Consider the following 22,758-nt stretch of genomic DNA (forward strand, 5'->3'; position numbering starts at 1 on the left):
GCACGGTGATTAAGCTTCTGTGATGTGACATGCTTTGTGAAACGTAGGGAAGGTCACATTGTAGCTGTAGTGGTTTAAAGTGTGTCGTGGGGTTGTATAAATTCTGGATTATTTTCTCTAAATGTAAACAGAATGCATGATGTACATTTTTTTTTTATCTTCCTATATGGGAAACTAGGCAGGTTTTGACATCCAACAAGGACGACGCAACAGGATGCTATTTTTACAGTAGAAAATCCTCAGAGAGAAAGCTGTCGGAAATGGACCTGTGTGCCGACCTATTGCTGCCACATTAACTCACATATGATTCTATTCTGGGAATATTACGTGGCTGTTACGCTTTTATTATGTTCACAGGTCATAAGTCACAGTGTCAGAGCCTATAACCATTTGCAAAAGTTCATAGAAATGTCACTATGATTTCTTCCTCACAAATGGAAATCATCTCTTTTTTCCTTCTCTTCTTTTAGCTTCAGCAACATACCATGGTGCAATACACTCTGTAGATACAGGTTAGAGTCAGAAGTAGGACTGTTACACAATGAAAAGCTCTAATTGGCATCACTGACCTAAGTACAACAGGTCTTTGATCCACGTATGTTTTCAGTTCAAAAGTAACATGCTGAAGGACAGCACCTTTAGTATTTGCGGGATTCTAATCTAATGACATTTGTGAAGTAACTCATGAAGACAGCAAGTCACTTTCTGTCAAAAACCTTTAACTTTTGAATGTCTTTTTTGGCAACCTTCACCCATTTACCACTCCATGCACGTTAAAACATTAAGAATTATGTGGAAATACCTTTTGCTGTAAAGAAAAGAAATGCAGTTTGAAAACACAACATAATTATTTGTGTAATAGCAGAGCAATGATGGTTCAGCAAACAAAGCATTACAATGTCCACGTCTTGGGTTTTTCATGAGAGATGTTAATTTAACAGGGTCACTGGTGGTAGAGGGGAAGGCTTTCTTCCGGTCATACTATCTCCATGACTCATGTCACTTCTTCCACTGCAGGTAAGGACACATATGCAGCTCAGCGGAGAGAGCTCTTGTCTGCAGCAGGTAGGTAGCCATGCCTAGCTAGGTGTCTTATCCTGCTGGGCTCTACCCCTCTACCTGGACCTTGGTCACAATCTCCAGAACCTTCCAGAACTTTCAAGTCTCCTTTGGCCCTCTCTGAACTGGACCATCCTGCGGGGCGACATGGGGGAAAGACGGGCGCGCTCCTTCCACATGACGTGCCACGTGCAGCGCGACTATGGCAGCAGGCTCGGGAGCTCCTTCATAAGTTGCAGTCCCAATGGATATGCCAGCACGAGCCTCAGCCTCAGCTTGGACCAGGAGATGGATGCTGACCTTGCAGCCTCCACTGGCACTACAACCAGCAGCACTGCTGTACAGGCTCCTGCATCTGACAGAAGCCACTACTCTCCTGTTTCACTGGAACTGGACCCCACAGCGGTGAATAATGGATCAGGCATTCCCTGCTGTCCGCCAGCAGACACAAAGGACCCAGCGCTGCAGACGATACACAGCCAGCCCTCTATCACCTCTGTCCAACCACCTCTCCCTCGTTCGAGCTGGCTGCATCATCACCACAAGGATTTCCAGAGCCCTTACATCAAGACTAGCATGCAGGGGGATGTTTACAACTTCCTAGAGAGACCTGCTGGACTGAAATGCTTCCTCTACCACTTCCTTGTGTGAGTACCTGTCTAGTTCTACAGTACAGTATAGACTTCAGGTCAGTTTGGCAGAATGAGTAGATATCCTAACCATAGAGGTTGACAAGCTTGCATTAAGCTCAAATGACTCAGTTATAATAAATAAATTTTATAAGAATAACAGGTGCGCGTAGGGAAAACAATCTCCCTGAAAACACTGCAATATAAAATCTATAGCACATAATTAAAAAAGAAACAAAAACCTGTTATGTACAAACTTTGAGAAATGAAATAAAACTAATCGTAATGAGGCTTAACTTTTATACCAGTGCAAAAAGCTGTTAAAAATTCGGTGTCTGACTCAAGCGACATGGGTCTGTGCGGTGTCTCTTTGCTCCAGTCCCTCTCTCGTTAATTACATCTAGTGCGGCTCCTTTCCAGTATTAGGTTCTGGTTCCCAGTAACAAAAGTAGACGTGTCTGTGGCCTGTCGGCTGTCTGTGGTTGTTTTAAGATAGCCCAACAGAAGCGGGTCAGTGTGATCTGTTCAACCACACCACTGGCCTTGATGAGCTCGATCTTCTCTGCTCTTCCTTACCGTCAACAATTCAGCAACCTCATGCATGAAACATGGAGCTTCCTTCTTGATGCTGCTAAGCTGACCCGCTAGAGGAGCACACTGACCTGCAGCTGAAACATAACTTGGATGAATCATTTTATTAACTGCTACTTAGGAACGCTGTCTCTCCTTTGTTGGTGCTCGGACTGTGATAAAGCCGGAGTGTTTTAGCATGATGTAAAGATGGGAAAAGACTGTGCTGCAGAATTTGGATGGGAGAATTTTTTTTTTTTTTCGTGTTAGATACATAAATTTAAGTCTATATTGTATTGTATCACTGGTAGAAACCATGTTCACTACAGTCAAATATTCTGGAAAATAATCCTTTAGCTTTATTTATACAGCACCTTTTGTGTAAAGACTGCAATACAAAAATTTAAGATTTAGTGTAAATATGTTAAATAAGTAGCTGAAAAAATAATAAGAAAATAGCTAAAAACATACAAAGCTCATAGATTAAATCCCACCAATTTGTTCCCAGTGAGCAACTGTTTGATATCTAAGTAATATGAGAAATCAAAGGTAAATAGTGACCCTTTAAACTCTACCCTATGCTAGTTTAGGCTTTCATTCAAACTGAGAGTTTCCAGTTCAATAACTTATGAGTATCTAGGGTGACTAAAATGATAGAGAGATACATTTTAAGTCTAATGGGGAAAAACAATTCCATGTTATGATTAGTGCACTGTAGCAGTTAGCTTAGCTTTTTGCAAAAATATAAACAAAACTCTTAGAAATTAATTTCAAGGCCAAGAATATCCCCTAACATGTGACTAAAGGATCTTGTATGATCTCCCAAGTATCCCACAATTTAGTCCCAGACGTCATAGTAAACCCTGAGCCCATGGATTTAGACCAGATTAGATGAAAATATGAATGATAATAATAGAAGTTCAGTTGAAACGCCTCCAATGAACTCTCCTGTTTCCATTCAACTGCATCATACAGTGAGCTGAAAGAGATTTCATTTTTTTTTTAGAAAGAAGTTCATTTTGACTCTCCGACAGTATGAATGCTACAAAGTTCTGTGTTTTAAGGAATTATTTAGCTGTACTGCACAGTGGACTTTATTAGCCTGTTTTATTTTGGCTACAGTATATACAGCTTGGGCTCAGTAAAAACGTACGGCACAAACAGCATCCTGTCTGTCCTCTTACCAACTCACTGTAAAAGGGTGTAAGGAGGATTGTTGCTGCTGCTGCTGCTGCTATAGTTACACATGCATGCTAAACTATATCATCAATTGACTGAGAGGCAGATGCCATGTAGCGTGTTGTGTCTGAGTGTCCTGGGCTCAGGACAGTGTAGTAAATAATCATAATCTGAGGGCCAGAGGACTACAGTGCATTTGCTGAAATGATGTTTATCATGGTCACTGAGTTTTAAGGAAAATGCTTTTATGTACAAACTATTAATGAAACAACAAACCACAGACACATACCATATAAAGACCATTTTGGCATGTAAAAACACCACAGTAGCCACTACAGCAGAGTAGGTAGTTTCCATGTGGGTTTATCCACATTAATTTCCCTGTTTATTATCCTATAAGTAATTATGGCCATACCCTATAGTGTAGGTCCATAAAGGACTGATTGTTACCACCTGCAAAGTTAAATTGTTTAAACTTAATTTTTGAGATGTGCTTCATATAACAATGCTTGCGAATGAGGCTTAAAATTGTGTGACATTTTGCAAGAACACAAGTTTGACTGTGACATCTTTTTACGTCCTGTTTGCATTTGCATTTTTGTGTGCAGAAACATATAAGTTGTGGTCACATATGGGTACAAAATATATTTTCTTAAAGATTACAGTTACAGTACAGAAGTCATGAGCCACCTTTTGGTTATGACTCAGCAGTTTGGCAGCTCTGACTAAGAACACGGATGATTTTGTTTGACCTGCTGTGCAACTTTTGGCAACAATCTTAAACTATCTTCAAACGCTCAAATGTCCCAGTCCTACCAAATCATCCATGATACAAACACATGTTCTTTAGATCATTTGTCTTGCGAACGGTTTATTTATTTAAACATCTAAGACTAATGTTTAGTCATTAAAAATAGCAAGTACACCTAACACTTTTCAGCTGTCTGTGTGAAATTGTGCATGAAGAGAAGCCGAATCAGTCTCTCCCTCTCATTCAAATGTTACCTTTGTCAGTCACAGATGGATGGAAACACTGCAGAGATTCTCTATTCTACTGGTTGTTTGTGTGTTTTGTGTGCCATGCATTGCTGATAATCCGTCCCAGCAGTAATTGAGGCTCTAATGTTCTCCCCTCACAGAGGAGAGAGAACCCGAGCCTGTCCTTCATTTAATATTAAACCCTTATGACTGATCCCCCACTGACACTCCTTTAAGTAACTCTTACTTGTTGATGGCTATCGCTGGTGGCCATCTATTCTCCTGGCCTCTTTAGAGATTGGCAGGGGAGAAGAGACGCATAAAGGGCCGTATGCAGCACTCATGACAGCCCTAATAGGCTTGCTCTACAATAGGATGACACACACACACACACACACACACACACACACACACACACACACACACACACACACACACACACACACACACACACACACACACACACACACACCAACACACACAGGTGGCTGCTGTATTCATTGCTGCCTTTATTGTGCGAGGATCAACAACAGTTCCAAAACCGCCAGCAATTTCAGTGCACACAAACGCATACATGTTTGCATGCAGACACAGGCATGCGTCTAACATCACGCATACACAGATGTGAAAATAAGGTTGGATTGCGCAAAACAATGAAGGGAGACACTCAAAACATATTGGCTCATAAAGGCTTATCTGAAAATGCAGCCATCAACACTCCATCTGGCTGTTTCAGAACATCTGTCCAATCAACAGGTACCGTAATAGGATAACACACACCATCTACAGAATAGACATTTAGCAACACAGATGAATCCATGCACAATGTACACATACTGTATTGGATATATGTGTGTTGAACAGAAAAGGAGCTATTTGTAAGTTTTGCTATCGCTACATAATCCGCGTTAGCATTAAAAGCTGTTTACTTATCAGTCTAGAAGAAATGTTGCAAGTTCAGCAACAAACTTCATTCCTTTACTCAACAACAGCCGTCTCCAGTGGTGGAGAGCAACACCAATGTTAACTCTCCGCTGCTAACCAGCTAGCCCTGACCCGTCTCGTCACTTTCCAGTAGTGCCTCACTATAGCCTAAAGTGCTATTCAAAAAGCCTCATTATTATTTCATGAGGGATTAATCTCATAAAAGTGATGAAACATTAAATAATTTATTTGCATTTAAGAAGAGACAGATTCCGTTCTGTTTCAATTTAAACATTATGCAACAAAATTCATATCATATATTAAATGTCATATTTGTCCAACCCCAGAGTAGACAGACTGAAGCACAAACATTCAAGCACATGCTACAATAATGAAGACAGTTAGTCAGGGCGGGTAGAAATCCCTTGGAGTTGGGGCAGCATACGTGGACATGTGTCCGAAAAGAGTCTTATGCAATTGCATGCAGACTCACCAGCACACAGACAACCTGGGGCAATGATCCCCTTCACGATTAGGCCACTCCATCTGAGTCTTTTACATAACCAAAGGGAATAAACATTTATGTCCTCATGAGTTCCAAATGTCCTTCTCAGACTGCAAGCAGATTACAAACATACCTCTCGGTCTTCTTATCTTAAGTCTCACAGATCAGTTTCTTACAGTCGAAAACATATAAGTGCATTTGAGACAAAAATGTTGAAGGTAAAACAAAAGAAGAGCTCAACTTGCTTTCTTTTAAAAACATCCCTTAATTTTCTGATTTTCAGTGTTTGTAATCAAAAATGTCATTATCTGATAATAGTCATATTCACTGTAATGTCACTACACCACAACCAGTTTGCCGTGGAGAAAGCATTGCACCTGTTTATCCTCGTGAAAATGCAGCGGGCCAGATGTTGTTTGGAATACTTGATTCTGTTGTGTATTTTTATATCTGGGCAGATTATGGATATGGCTATAGTGAACCCTCCGCTTCCAGGCTTTCCCCTCCATCTATGCGGAAAGGGCAGAAAGGAAACCTCTTGTTGGATATCTGCTTACAAGAGATTACTGACTGTATGAAGTGTACTGTATGGGTCACTTCCATTTCTCTGTAGTAAGTTATTTGCAGTGGGGGGAATATTGTTTTAATACTACTTCTTCTGCAGTTAAAGAATTTGACCCCAGTTTTGCTTTTTCCAGTGTCTTGCCACTAAATGTGCACCTGTCTGCTGCACATGGTCATTAACATGCCAACAACTTTAGCTTTCCCTACATGTTAAAAAGTTATTTAATGTAGAATTGAACTGCAACCAACAGTTATTTTCATTGTTGATTAATATGCCTATCATTTTCTCAATTAATAGTTTAGTCAATAAAATCTTAATAATTAAAAGTGTTCATCTCAGTTTTTTCAGAGTTCAGTTTCAGTTTAATATGATGTTAAATCTTTTTATTTGAGGGAATGAAAACAGCATTTATGGCCATTTTTGCATAAAAATACTTTAATGATCATCAAAATAGTAGCAGATATTTTTGCTGTCCATTGACTAATCATTGCAGCCTTAATCTGAAATAAGAATGTTTTTGTTTTACTCCTTTCTAACATGACTTATTGATGCACCGGCATTTCAATTTTAAACAACTTGACCCACGCGACCCTGAGGTCAACCTTGAGCCAGATGATCGTGTAACCCTACCATCACCACATTGTCTTGGCCTTTGAATTTCTTAGTGGTGGTTTGAGGTTTGAACAGGTTTTTAAACTCATAACACTGTCCCTTTAGAAACTGTATTTCTTTTTTACAATGGTGTGTAAATCTACAACAGGGTATTACCTTTTGGCTATGCATGTTGCTGAATCAGCCATATATATTTGTTGAGGTTACTTGTTATGAATGATTTCATTCATCTTGTCCTCCAACCTGTGAGGAGATTTACATCTATTTTCCAAGTATTTGGTGGACAAGCTGATAGCTAAGCCAGGATGGAATATCCATGTTTGTGGCCGATGGCTGATGTGGTGTAATCCACCCTAAGCTCTTCCATGGATGGGATTGGGGGGTGCGGGGGTGGGGTGGGGTGGGGTTGTTGGTAAAGAGCTAGCAGTCATGTCGAGGGCAAGTGGCATGCTTTTGGCTTGAAGTTTGTGCCAAAGTGTTTGTGTGTCAAAGTCACAAGCGCTTTTTAGCATGTCATGTCCCAAGAAGCAACCTCAGAATAGAGAGGTGTTTAACTGAGGGAAATCTCAGGGTTTTACAAATAAAGAAACATTATGGAAGTTAAATCACAAGACCTGCAAGGAACAGATTTATTACAGACATGCATCCACCTGCGCTGTGTCTAAGGTCAAATCAAATTGACCTTAGACTCAGTGCAGGTGGATGCTGAACCGTATCAGCTGCAAACTTAGCAGTACTGCAGCAGCATATGAATAGCATCACTGATTTAAACAGACCACTTTATTGTAAAACAGCAAGGTGTTTTTAATTTTTCAAACAACTTTTTATTCAAATTTGAGAAGCAAGTGACAGGTTTAAATGTAAAGGTGAGAAGATCAGATTTGATTTATGTCAGTCTCATTATGTATATTGTTGTATATTATATACTTTATCTTGAAATAAGTGAATAAAAAAGAAACTATGAGAAAAACGTTTATTTATTAGCTGTAAACTGGGCGGGGCTTTGGCTCACTGTTTGAGGGTGAAACTTTAATCAAGTGTAACTGGTTTAAATTGAAAAAAAAAAAAACATGGCTGACACCATATAGCCAGTGCCAGTGAATGGCTCTGGCTTAGAAAAAAAGTGGGTGGTTTGGCTAAAGGTAAGTAGATGTAAGATCGTAATGTTGGAGTTGTAATGTTTTAAGATGCTGTAGAGATAGCTTGTTTGATGGTTTGCAGGAGTAGGCTAGTGCTTACACTGAAAGCTGAAAGCACAGTTGGATTGTGGTAATAAGCTTTCCTAGTCCAAAATATTATCCTTTTATGAGCTGATTGTGGAACTGTATAACCTTTGGGTTTAGTTTTGTGGTAATTTTGGCTGGGAGACTGAAATGAGCAAATTGCTAGTTAGTGTAACTAACACATGCTAATTCCCTTGTGAGGCCTGGTTGGTTTGAAGGTACACTTGGTGATGTTGGATATGTCTCCATTGTTTGATGGAGAAGGTTTTTTGATGAGAAGCAAAGAGGGGCATTTCAGTTTCCAAAGAGCTGTTTGCCACACAGCGCTAGTTATGTCTTGTTTTGGAGGGCAGTGGTAAATGTGTTGGTCGCTGGGTTCTGGGTCGCTAATGGTCCAACTCAACAAAACACTAGTTATTGAGAAGGTGCACACGCGATGACACTACTGACTTACCTTCATTCATACACTCATCTACATAAAAGAGTGGCTTAAGGCAAATGTAGGGATATAATACTACTTACCGCAGTCACTCTTAGACTTTTTACATCCTAAAAAGCCTTTGATACAAGCAGTTTGAGTTGGAGTTTGTCATGGATCTTGACAAACTGTGATGGCTGGACACCTGAGGTATCGCTCTCTAGTAAAAATGTGGCAGCAGCCGAATGTACCTCAGCCTGAGCAGACACAATGTGGATATGTGGCTTGTTAAAGACTATCCTTTCTTTGCATGGATAAAGTTATCAAACAATCGTGTGCAGTGCAAAGGTTTAAAAGTAGGTCAAAGGTAGAGTAGGGCAGGGATGGAGAAAGGTGCTACCTGTCGGACACTTCAGTAGATTTAGGATGGCACAATCTGATATCCACTGCTGAGTGTAATTAGATGAAGAGACCTTAAAGTTGAGACATCATTAACATTTAGATTGGGCGTCTTTACGGAGAGATTGCTAACCCAACCTTTGGTATACTTAGCACCGTCTTTATTGAGAAATTAAATGTAACCACAAGCAGCAAATGTTGGGCCATAAGCTCAAAGTGTAATATTAGCATGCTGGTGCTACTATCAGTTGGCTAACTTGTCAGGTCAGGCATGCCCTAAAGCCACATTAGCTCTCATTAGGGCGCTCTCAGGTATCCTAGAGTGAGACCTGGGAACAGAATTAAGTACAGCTGAAATGATTAGTTGATGAATTAATTAGATTTGTGTTTGTGTAATCCGGTCTGGGCACAGTGTAGGAAGTGTGTGTTTTGCATACTTATACATTAATGTTCATGTATTAATCTGCAAATGTAAACATGTCTCTTTCTTGTCACCCGCACTTTGAGGCCAGTGTCCCTGCTGTCTGTATTTAGGTGATGTTTACTAAGCTTATATTGCCTTAGTTTCACAGTTGATTGAGTAGAGGGTTTGGTGTGGCTCTACGTTGTACTTATTTTAGTGAAGCTGGATCTGCAGTCAGTAATTCTCACTAAAGCCCCAGCTGTTTTGTTTTAATCAGATCCCAGGGGTTTGGCCTGGCTAAATAAGGTTGGCTAATGGTTGTGAGTGACCCAGTCCTGTCTGCAGCAGACACGTCCCTGGGGTGTCAATGCAGGAAGCTTTAGGATATGACATTAGGAAAATGCTAAATCACGCTGTCTAGCTACTATCTGTATACAGCCTGAATAAATACAGCACCTTAAAACATTACATTCAATTCAGTGGTTTTTATCAGGGCTGTATGTTTTGTGTTGTTTAATCCTGGGAGCTTTTTATGTGTGAAGAGACATTGGTTGCAAACTTGAAGTCATGTCAACTACAAGTACGACGTACAAAGTATGATTTTTTTTTTTTACATGGATGATTACTACAATATAAAGTCTAATCTATATTACATTTTTTGCTCACAAATCTTTAGACAGGTTTTGAACTGCTTGTTTTAATTCCAAGCATGAACAAAAATTCAGTTTTCAAGCAGCTGGAGGGTTGTACAACAGAATACATCAACAGGTGTTATACCCCTGCTGTGGTTTAAATGATTAGCTATGGATTGGGCCCTACAGTATATGGTCAATATGATCCATCAGAAAAAAATACAAACAAACAAACAAAAAAAACAATCTGATTCTGATCATGCTGATCTGCTTGGGACATTCGTAATGTGAAGTTGAAGTTGTGTGAACCAGTAAACCATCTGCTATGTAGACTCCACGTTTGCTTGGAAAATTGCATTTTGCTCTCTTTAGTGCCAATCAAAATTTTGAAGACATACTATGCTGCTTGTGCCACTTGAAAATATATTACAGTAATGTTGCTCTAATTAGCTTCATTAAATACAGAATTGGCTGCTGCCTTGTGCTTGACGGTCTGTCCAGTGAATTATGGCATTTATCCCACCGCTGGGACAGTATTATATTATTGCAGTCCACTCTTATCCCTCCAAAACAAAACAAAGGCCATAGTCCCATACGCTGAGGGGAAACACACAGATTACATGACCTTGTCAGTGACCTACATGGCTGTGACATCATATTCATGCTTATCCTAATAAAATGATCTCATTTCAACACAAGGGAAATGGGTTTTGAGTTGACTTTACCTGCCGTTGTTTGACCTGCTCTCTCTGCCTGGTCACTGGTAATGCCACTGCCTGAGAGCCCAGCAACAACATATAACAAATAGTTATTCCCAATGACCAGACACATCAAATCAGTGAATGTACAAAGGCCAAGATTACCACAGCAAAATGGATATCACAATTGTTTTTCATATTACATTCCCCCTCTGTGTCTCATACATGTGGTCTGAATGCATTGTATCTGCTTTTTGTGGAGTTGATTTGCACTGAGAATTAAGAATGTCAGTATTATTAATTGCATGGGGAATTTTGTTTTCATACCTGAGCAACACATTCTTTTTTTTTAATAGCCAGCGGAACTAAACAGTTCTGTCAGAGATATTTTTTACATCAAGGAATTTGACATTTTGTTATATAGTTCAGTTTGCCCGTTGTGCAAGCTCCCAAAACTCAGACAGATGTAAACAGACATTAACATTAGATGTTTAAAAAAGTTTAAACAATTTCATTAGATTGGTGAGGGAGCTGCAGCAGGAAGTACGGTATCTTTGGAGGCTAAGGCTGTAGTCTGTTTAATGGTGGATGAACTGATCTGGATCAGCCACTGATGATGAAGTTTAAAACTAATAGTTGATCATCTGATACAAGTGCGACTCACAGTGTTTTGGTGACTTTTCCTTTCTTTAGTTTACTACAGATGGTTTATTTACTTTTGTTTATTACTATTAATCTGACAAGAAAAGTAAGTCAGTCAAGTAAGACAACACAGGATAACACAGCAAAGTCCCACACTTCAGTTTCCACAAGTGGCCTTTGTGCTAAGCAGCAATAAAACATTAATTCATTAAAATTGTGGTGTAGAATTTTGCAGGCAAATGCTGGAGCTGATCAATTTTCAAATGTGATAAGAATTATCCATAATTTCTTGACATCTTATTCAGCCCTTATTTTTGAAGTTACAGTTTTAAATTGAGCAGTAAGACTGCTTTAATACAACTGGTTCATTCCTCATTTGCATGACCTCTTTTGCGCCTGCTTTTACGCGATGTCCTGCATGTGGAATCATTTGCTTTTAGTGAAAATGTACACTCTACAGGGGGTTGGATTGGCTCTAAGCCTAGATTTTAGTTGTCATACACATCTCAAATCCTTCACTCCCATATGTCGAGGACCCCCGCACCAAGGGGCGTGTCTAACCATGAAATCTCATTGGCTAGCCCAGCTGGCACTCCCAACATCCCAAGATGTGACTGGCTGCTTTCAAAGGCTTTTCGAAGGCTGAAGGCCTGTCCAGTAATGTGGAGCAAAGAGGGGACCAAACCAAAATCCTCACTACCATACTGGGATGAGTACTGTACTAAGTCGGAGGGGATGATGTCACCTCAGCTCAACCTCTTGTTGATGACTGGTTTCATCATAGGTCTGGGAATACACTAAGGACACTGTGCTCCCAAGCTTCTGCATTTTTCTTGTATTTGTGTTTTAAAACACAATCCAAGGGGAGGATGGGGGTGTGTGGGTGGGTGGGGGGGTGGGGTGGGGGGGTTGTGAGAACTAATCCTCAGAATAAAATCACCGTCCCATCTGGCCAATGTGTTATAGACTGTGTGTGAGGGAATCCTCCTTTAGGAATCTTGCCCTCTATCACCACACTCTGTCTTACACTTATCCTACCACCTGACAGACCAGAAATGAGTAAGATCTTTGAAGTATAGCACACATTTTACATCTTTTCCTTAAATTAACTGGATTGTGTGTGTGTATATACAGGTGGGTCTGGAATGGGTGTCTCATTTAATAAAATGCTTCTCTTTTGGGGATACTTTGATCAATAATTAAGAAATTATAGATCAAACCTCCAGTGTGGTGGCCTCAGTGAAATTAGCATTCAGCAATATATACAAATATATGTGTCTCTGCATTATTTTGTATGTTACATGAATAATATTAAACAACAGACCCCACCTACAAGACTCTTCCAGCATATGGCATGTAATCCTGCTTGTGGTACACAGCATCATAATGCACTGCTATATGTTTGTGATGATGGTGCATGCAAACACTGATGGTATGGAAAAGCACTTAAAAGATGTGTTCCACAGATTACTTCTGGGATGGTGAAAACACACACAACTGATTCTGCTCTTAGTTCCTGTACGGTCAGGAAAGACCCGGCGAAGCCCGTCATGAGCCTCTTTAAAAACTTAGAATGAGCAAATGAATAACTAAATCAACAGTGCCGTGGTTTAAGAAGTAAATACAATTTTTAATAAAGTTGGTAAATGTCTCAAGTGAAAGTTATAGTTACCATCCAAAAAACTTAATTTAAAGTTTTTAAGTAGCTTAAATGAAGTGTACTGCAGTAGCAAAAGAAAATGCAAGTAATGCTCAGTTTAAAAAATAAAAGTAAACGATCAGATTTTTGATTTTAAGAAAGCCAATGAATGAATAAATGGTATGAGGTACCATGAATAAAATAAGCAAAATAAAAGACATAATGAAATAGGTTTTTAGGTCTCTGTTATTATTGTTATTATGGTGTATTTAAAAAAATAAAAATGTATCTATTTATCGTGCATAATCTGGCCCCCTGGTCAGCAGGATATTTGTCAATTTTCAAGTTGAGATGCCAAACCATCTCTTGTTTTTAGCTTCTCCAATATGAGGATGTGCTCCTATGATGGTGAACTCAATATCTTTGGACTGTTGCTCAGGCAAAACAAGCTAATTTAGTGCAGACACCATTGCAGTTTGGGGAAATTATATAGGCATGATCTAAGACCACATTCTCTTTCTTTCCATGTTTGTGTGTGTGTAAATGTATTTGAAGATGTAAGTTTATGTATGTGGGATGGAGTAATGTGTCACCTTGGGCTCTAGGAGGATACGTAAAAAAGCAGATAAAACAGTAAATCGAGAAAATGAACCGACAAATGAATCAATACTGAAAATAACTGTTAGTTGCAGCCTTACCTTCCTCCCCCCACTTCACTCCTTCTTCTCCCTCCTTCCTTTTCCTTGCCCTCTACCTTCATGTAGGTGTGCTGGTGGTGGATGTCACACTCGCACGGCTATATTTGTAGACTATGTATATACACTGACAGATGGACGGTCTCGTCGGAATGTTTTACTGTTGCTAGGAGACGTGGAAACATCCTGCTCGCTGTTAATACAAGCAGATTGATGACAAAAAGAAAAACAGACAAAGTACCTTGACATTTATGCAGGAAAACTGGCTTGTAAACAGCTTGTTTCTTTTCATTTGTAGCTAATATTATAATTTTGAGTTGCATCTCTCAGTGTGTATCAGAAACATGCGCTCACTCAGGTGGTTTGTCTGCAGCAAAATGCTATTCGGCAGAAAAACCTGCCCGTTTTGTAAAACAGTCGACTCTTCAAGAAAGCAGGCTCCATTCTGTGTGACGCTGCCCGTCCCCTACACCCAGAGCTACACTCCTATGATTCCCTTTTTAAAATCTCATTTGTCCCATTCCTGTAAAAACTGCCTGCACACTGACAGGAACAGCGAAAGAGGCAAAAGGGGGGGTGCATTTATTTCAAGTGTAAAAAGTGACACTGTGAAAAAATGTGAATAAAAGCGAAGGTTGTAGTCAAAGGATAAGCACAACTTACAGACCAGTTGATTCTACAGACATAAATAGGATATCAGACTATACAAAATCTGATACCTTCTGCCATTTCTAGGTGTAAACTAATATAAGCCCCTACAGTTAGTTATATGATGTATTTTGCCCTGAGTTTCTGTGTCACTGCTGCCCAACCAAATGCTCTTTGGAAACAATTAAAGTGATTGATTCATTGATTATTTTTAAAAATATAATAATGATAATAAATAATAAAATGTAGTGAAAGATAAATACTAGAACAAGACTTACATACAATGATAAAGTATCTCTAGTTTGTTACATTTCATTAGTGGAACAGTGAGTGATATGTGGTGAGTGGGAGATAACTGACTCAAAACACTGTGTCTCTTCCTACAGCTTTCTCATGGTCCTGGTGTGTCTAATCTTCAGCGTCTTGTCAACTATAGAGCAATATGCAGACTTTGCCACTGGAACCCTCTTCTGGATGGTGAGTAGTTTCACTGTACTGATACTCAAACAAACCAAAGCTAATAATTCACTCATGGATTATTGTAGATACAAGGTTGCACCAATAATTAAAAAAACTTCCTCTGAAATGATGTAAATGGACGAGCTGACAAAATTGGCAACAATTTTCGGAAAGTGATTAAGAATCAAATCATTTATGAAGCAAAAAGGCCAAAACATTCTCTAGTTTCAGCTTTTCAATTGTGAGGATTTTCTGCTTTTCTCTGTATTGTACCATTGTAAATCAAATATTCTTGGATTTTGCTGGGTATAAACAAACATTCTCTAAGATGCCACCCTGTGCTCTGAGAACTTTACAATTTTTATTGTGTGGATTTAACATTTAATCAAATTTAAAATGAAAAGGATCATCAGTTGCAGCCCACATAATGCTCTCTTGTTGATGTGGGTGTTATCACTTGTCTGCTGAGAGAATTCACTGCAGTAGAACATTTGACATTTGCCTGTTGCGCGTTTTTTCTTGATAGCAAAAGTGATATTTTTCCAGAAAAAGATGCAGACACAGAGACACATGACTAGTCTTTAGCTGCACTGCAGTACCCTCCTGTGTCCACATGATGGAGACAGAAGATCTTGGCTGGGAAGGATCTCAACCCGCCATCTTACACCTCAGCCCAAAGATATTACAAAGCTCAAACAGATGAATCACTTGTAGTTACTGCAAGCCGGTCCACACCTGACAGCTTGTTTTACATGCACCCAAAGCACTTAACAACAAGTAACATGTGTACAGAGATTATGAGCATGGGTATGTTCAGGAGCCATTGTTTTTACACGATTGTGATGACACCAGTTATGCGGAACCATTTGGCTCCACACAGACTGTACTTGCTGATACTTGCTGCTAAATTGACTTTTTTGTGGCTTATTAGGCCATTAAGGCTGCTAAGTGATGCAATAAATCCAGGGCTTACAACAGGTAGAGAAAATTACGACTGCCGTTTGGAAACTCTACAAAGAGCTTGCATCATCTGTCTCTTGCCAGCACACTGTGAATATAAATACACACGTAGCTACCGCATACTCGCGCACAGTTTACACAGACACTTACACAAAGGCTGCACACATACACACACACACACACACACACACACACACACACACACACACACATACACACACACGGGCAGACACACACACTCTCACAAGAACACACACACACACACACGTACCACCTCCTGAGTCCCGGGGGCAATCAGAGGACAGAGTGGACACTGTGTTCTGTAAACTTTTGGCCAGTGCCCTTTGAAGACCCACTATCACGGTTATTCATTTATTTATACGCAGGAAGAGCCAAATACTCTCTGTCATTATCTCCAACTCTCTTTCTCCCTGACTTTCTCTTTTTCTGTCTCTCTCCTTCCTTCACCTTCCTCTCTCCTTACACCTTTTTTCTGTTGCCTCATTACTCTCAGCTCCATAAAGACATAGAGAGAAAACAAACACATACATTTTTACTTCGTAGTGTTTTCTTTTGTACGGTTTATTTATACACCTGGCTGTGTTTCAGTGTGTGTGTATGCATGTGTATATACAGTGGGGTCCAAAAGTCTGAGACCACTTTCCAATTTACTCGAATGGGTAAGTAACTCAGACATTTGGATCCCACTGCATGCGTGTATGTGTGTGTGTTTGAGGGGGTGGAGCTGTGTGAGTGGTGTCATGGTGGCATATACTGGTGGTAGCAGCTATACTTAGAAAGTTCAGGGTTAGCTGACATCCGTGATTCGCAGGCTGCTTGTTTTGGATGGCAGAGGGGACATTAGGCCTTGAGGAGATTTGGCCTTCAGGGCAGCTGCCAGAGTGAAGCTATCTAGGCTGGGCAGAGGCATAGAGGAACACACATGTGTCACATGGATCTCTTCTTTGTCCTCTCTTCTGCCCAGGTCATGTTCATCAGTTCCCTATTTTAAAATTTTAACACATACTACAGAACTATTCTTCTGCCCTCACCATGTGTGTAGGTGTACAAGTATGCAGCAGGCTAAACACACTTCCATTAAAGCAGGATAGCTGAAGATCCATTAAGTCTAAATTTGATTTTCTTTTTCTTTCTTTTTGTAATTTGAGGCCATAAAATATCTTAAAATCTTATTTTTGATCATGATGAATGAGTTGATAAAGTCACATGATTTTACATTAAATATTTGAATATAAAGTCTTATTAAGTTTTTTTCTCATTTTGTTGTGGCCTACGTGGCCTATGTTAAGCTCAGGTCTACACAGACTACCTCCTGCTCTCACCAATTTACCATATTGATGATGCTAAGCTAAAGCCCCAAGAAGAAGCCTTATTATTTTTGTTTAGTATTTACAGATTTCTGTTGCCTAAATTAAAGTTTTAAAGCAAATTATAATTAAAAGCTACCAAAATTTGCTAAGGTTTGGTTTCAGAAGTGAAGGGTTTGTTTCCCCTAATGCATAACAGTGGAGCACATTAAATATTTTGAATATTATAATTCAATAAGTGTATTTGTAATTTTTCATCTGTTTGTTATATGGAGATAAATATCAGTAGTTGAAAAATATCCATATCAGTATCATGATTGATTTAAAACATGTTGCCTGATCTATGTTCATTTGTTCTATACGTATTACGTATTATTTTCTTTGTTGATTTCAAAGAATTGGAAGCACTGGATTACACAATTACACTGGAAACAGTTGTGAAACTGTGGATTGAATTTGATGACAAATTCAGTGACAGTGTTTTGAAATCAGGAAATGATGACGATTGCAGTAACAGACAGGCCAGATTTATTGTAAAATGAGTTAGTACAGTTACGAGGAAACTGGATTCACAAAAGTAGAGACTGTCGTACTTTAGGTCAGGAAGAAACAATGTATCAACAAAGATTCCCCATAGGAAGTACAGTAAATAATTTGGCAAACACGTACCTGCTCACAGTATAAGAGTAAAAGGAAAAACAGTTGAAGACACAAGTTATCCCAACAGTAATTACACAGTTACTAAGAACGCTGCACACTGAGCACACTGAGCTAGTATAATGCTTAGATATAACAGTAAGCTGATCATAGAAAAACTCTAGTTCTACTGAATGACAAATCAACAGATATTGCTCTGACAAGTCAATAAAAGATGCCTGGATGTAACGATGTCAGTTAAGAACCAGCAGCTGTTGCTACTAGCAACAGAACATCCAACTGAAACAAACTGTTAACGATCTTCCAACAATTTACTCAAATGTTTGTTGGTCTGTTCATCCACCCAACGCTTTAGTTGCCACACTAATTTCATTCATTCATTCTGTTTGGATATTGATGGTTTTTAGATGATGCCTAATGATAGTAATGACGTCTATTTAGCACCATTGTCAATAAAAAATGTCAATGTTGTGTTGAATATGAATTGTTCCATGAAATATGCTGTTTTTATTTCTGGTCAGAGGGGGTGAACCCTCAAGGTTTTTTTTGGTGACCTGATGTAAATCTTTTGGTTGTTTCGATTACAATTGCTATGCCATTGAACCAGAAGTAATTGAACACTGATCTGATGTTTAAAGTCCATGAGAATGAGATCATATTCAGATCATCTACCTGCTAGGTGGAAGGGAAAACTAAACTGGCCACACGATTATAAAGAGTATTCATGAGTGAATCTTACAAATTAGAAAAAAAGAAGTAATATCTTTAATTCTGAGATTTTAATTTACTCTCCTCTGAAGCATGTGCAGTTTAAATGGGATTGACATTATTGTCTGAAATCCAACATGAGTAACAAGGCCATTACTTTGGATTGTGTCCCATCCATGAGTTGCAAAAGCTTCGTAAAGCTTAGGTTAATATAGATGTAATTATGAGCGACTTTATGTGTCTGTGTGCGCGTACGTGCTCATCCCTTGTAGTGGGACACACAGATGAAGCAATCTAATCACATTTTCATGTGATACCATAATTCCCAAGCAGCTCTTCAAATGAGCTTCATCCGCGTCTGGCTTGACGAGATTATCACTGCGCGAACAGGCGGCTGTTTTCAGCAAACATGTAGTTGCCAGTTTCTGATACACATGCAAAAAACACCCCAACATCTGGGTGACCCATTTTATGGAATTATTATGACTAATCCTTTCAAATGCCCCAAATTCATGTCTACCTTTGACTTTGAAATGTAACCCAGATGTCCCAATTACTGAGCTTGATGAACTGGAATTCTTTGGCCATTTTGTGCTGGTGCTAATGTTTTGGTTTGGGCTGTGTGGCAATGTTAGTAAAAGCTTATTAGTTTTTTTTCTAAAAACATATACACACAATGAACATTATTATCCTCCCATAATAAGGTAACCAGAGCTTTTGTAAATAGGATGGAAGTATCAAAAGTTCCCACCTTGTTGGTCAGTAACAGATTCAACTTTGTATAGTCCAGATTCAATGAATTGTTTAGATATTTGTGCAGATATAACCTCACCTGTCAGCAAAATGAACACCTTTCAGTCAGACCTGTCCATAGATTATGAAGTGTTATATAGAGACAGCATCGGGGGCAACAAACATGTGCCTCTTATGAACTAATTAAGTGTGTCTGGTGGAGATCTCTTTCCTGGCCACCGTGTATCCATCATATTTAGCCACCATACTGTCTGTTGAAATCTAAGGCCATGTGGGTGGCCATCTCGTTGATTGCTTGAACTGGCTGCTCCCTGACCACCCCTTATATGAAACGTAATACCACGAGCCCTGCTGCAATAACACAGCACCACAGAGCCCAAAAACAATGACCTGTCAATCACGCCAGACACTATCCTGGCAGGCAACAGTGTCACTCAAGTATAGAAAATGCACTGACAAATTTGTGATACTTTAGCAGCAGCAGTGTGGAAATCAATTTTATTTTGAATACTAACTTAAGACCCTTATAAGGATCATCATACTGATGAGGCAGACAGATGGAGACATCCTTTTTGCTGTTTTCTAAATTTTCAGTTTGCCTATATTCATTAATTAACCATGTTTACAGCTTTAGATTTTGCACTTGAGTTGTCTGGGATTCCTTTTCTCCTTGTCAGGCCTCATCATTTGCTCATTTTCTGTTATTGAGTTAAAGACAAAGAGAGAGGGAGAAAAGGAGGCAGAATTGGTTCAGTAAATCCATATAACATAGCCTGATAATCAGGCTGAATGACCACGTGGTTTCATTTCATTCATTCATACTCGAATGGCAGAACAAATCGGAGATGTTGGCAGCGATTCAGAGGTTTGGAACCAGGCTACCTATAACATCCATTTCAGTTGAACCCACCCAGCCGCCATAGCCTTATTGTTTGTGCATGAGAGTAGCAGACTCTGTTTGTTGCCCCCGTTGCTATGTCTGTATACCACTTCATAATCTATGGACAGGTCTGACTGAAAGGTGTTCATTTTGCTGACAGGTGAGGTTATATCTGCACAAATATCTAAACAATTCATTGACTCTGGACTATACAAGTTTGAATCTGTTATCCTCATTTTTTCATAACAAGTATATTTATCTGTCTTCAGGTGCAACAAAAAGGTTTACATTTACATCACAATCTCAACATTCAAGATGATTATTTATCATTCTTATCTGTTCGTAGGCAGCGTGGTGGCATTTCATCCTGTGGCTCCAATCACTTAGCCATTGACCCTGTCTCAATATGAGCTGTCATCAGCCATGCTATCAACCTCCATCTTTTCTCCTGGGTGGTTTCGTGGTCTCGGTCCTACTAGACCACCTCAGTGCCTCTCTTTCTCTATGTCACACACTTGTCATTGCCCACTCATATCATATCGTAAACCTTGATGATTGATTATAATGGCCTTAATGCTTTCAGATTAGTGTTAATGCATGGCAGTGCGTTATCGTTGCTTTTAGAAATGATACCTTATCTACTTCCACATCCTCTTGATCTGTATGTGTTTTTCGCAATTATTGTCTCTGTACCAATGGTTTAATGTAACCCTTGCTCTGTGTTTGCATTGTGCTCCACAGGAGATTGTGCTGGTGCTGTTCTTTGGCACAGAGTATGTGGTCCGGCTGTGGTCGGCAGGCTGTCGCAGCAAATATGCGGGCATCAAAGGACGCCTCCGCTTTATCAGGAAGCCCATATCAATCATAGGTGCACCTGGCATTTTCCTTTGTTCCCATTTAATGCAACGGATGCATGATTTGTTCTTGTAGATCAACAACTTAGATCATTCAAGCAATGTAAGGCTTTATTTTAGTACAAGCTTTCATTGAAACTGAACAGATTCCACCCCTGATTTGATGACAATTAATTTGATTTTTTTTTTTTTTGTCTGTCTTTGTCTCTTTTCTCCTTCTCACAGATTTGATAGTGGTCATTGCCTCAATCATTGTGCTGGGTGTAGGGTCCAATGGCCAAGTGTTTGCCACGTCTGCCATCAGGTAGAGAAATGAATCAGTTCTGCATTTTATTCTTTACTCATAGCTGGAGTTGACTCAGAAGATGATAATACAGATGAGGCGGTGTTGTGTGTTGCAGGGGCATCCGTTTCCTCCAAATCTTGCGCATGCTACATGTGGATCGACAGGGGGGAACATGGAGGCTTCTAGGATCTGTAGTCTTCATTCATCGACAGGTGGGTTTAAAGGTCCCATATTTTACACTTTTCCAGTGCTTTATTTGAAGTGTTGATCCATAAGAAGATACATTTTTACATAAACTCTCTCAGGCTTCTCTCTGGAGCTCTAGTAACAGCAGGTCAGTGAGCCAATCAAGAGAGAGGGGGCTCTGAGCCTCTCTTCTGATTAGCTGACTGTCTTCTGAGTAATTGAATGAAAATATAGCTGATTTCAGGTAAACACTCAGAGGAACCAAATCCTGCAAGGTTGGATGGTAGGTTCAGGTAGGTGGAGCTTGGGGTATGGCTGAGAGCGGTCGTTGCTTTGTTGTGACATCACAAAGTTACGGAAGTCCTGACGGCTCGTTTTAAGCTCAGTTTCTGAATACGGGCTGTGTGCAGATCTCCATTGATTGAGCACATTGATATTTTCACAGTATTAATATAAAACCTAGACCTGCTTTATAATCAAAAAAGACCTGGAAATCTCACTTTATACAATATGGCACCTTTAGAGTATTCAGGCTGATACTGTCTTTTGTTGGCCTGTGTCACACTAAGAACACAGCCTGGTTCAAATATCTGCACACATCAGACAGATAAGAATGCCATTTACCCTTGTGTTGGGTCATTCAGCAGCAGGTTCTTCTATCGGCTGCTTATACAGCAGGCAGACAGCAGGCAGAAGCTGTAATCCATACCATAGTTACAGTTTATTATAACAAATCCAGTGTACACAGTCAGACATACATGCACACGTGCACAAATAAGCCACAGCAGACCTGGCTATATAAGGAGAAGAGAGGTAGTCAAGGTTGCCTCTCCTTTTTTCTTCATTGTATCCTGGTACACTTGTTTTAGTACTTTCTCAGGCTGATACACAATGAAGTCAGAGGTTCTTTTCTTAATCCTTGAAGTAGACAGTGTTCTTTGGTTATAGTCAAATCTGACATTCATGTCTCTTTGATGCATAAGAACAGGACCGATTACTGAGGATTGCGTGCAAAGGTCAAGAAAATAAATGTTCAGATGAATCCAGGATGAGCCTAATGTGATTTGTTGCCATCTCCCTTTTGTCAGATGACCACTTTATCAAATTATCTGCTCTGTTTAGTGGAAATGTATTGTATTGCTGGAGGTCTCCATCCCTTTTCATAGAACTATGGTCCTAATTCATCTGGGTTTTAACCTCAAACACAGCTCAGTAGGTAAAGGGGACAAAGGCCAGAAACTGTGCTCACTCTCTGCCATGACACTTTCA

At 39.6% G+C, this 22,758-nt stretch overlaps 1 protein-coding gene across 1 annotated transcript in view; it reads left to right on the forward strand.

The window, feature by feature from the left end:
• Positions 1-1,206: 1,206 nt before the first annotated feature.
• Positions 1,207-22,758, forward strand: part of LOC111229774 (potassium voltage-gated channel subfamily KQT member 1-like) — a 161,190-nt gene continuing 139,638 nt past the window's right edge. Inside the window, exons 1-5 of the mRNA XM_022756245.1 lie at positions 1,207-1,706; positions 14,805-14,895; positions 20,905-21,031; positions 21,243-21,321; positions 21,419-21,515. Of these exons, the coding sequence (XP_022611966.1) occupies positions 1,207-1,706; positions 14,805-14,895; positions 20,905-21,031; positions 21,243-21,321; positions 21,419-21,515 (894 nt within the window). The remainder of the gene's footprint in view (positions 1,707-14,804; positions 14,896-20,904; positions 21,032-21,242; positions 21,322-21,418; positions 21,516-22,758) is intronic.

This window comes from Seriola dumerili, unplaced genomic scaffold (assembly GCF_002260705.1).
Source record: "Seriola dumerili isolate Sdu_G_001 unplaced genomic scaffold, Sdu_1.0 BDQW01000242.1, whole genome shotgun sequence".
Classification (NCBI taxonomy): Eukaryota; Metazoa; Chordata; class Actinopteri; order Carangiformes; family Carangidae; genus Seriola; species Seriola dumerili.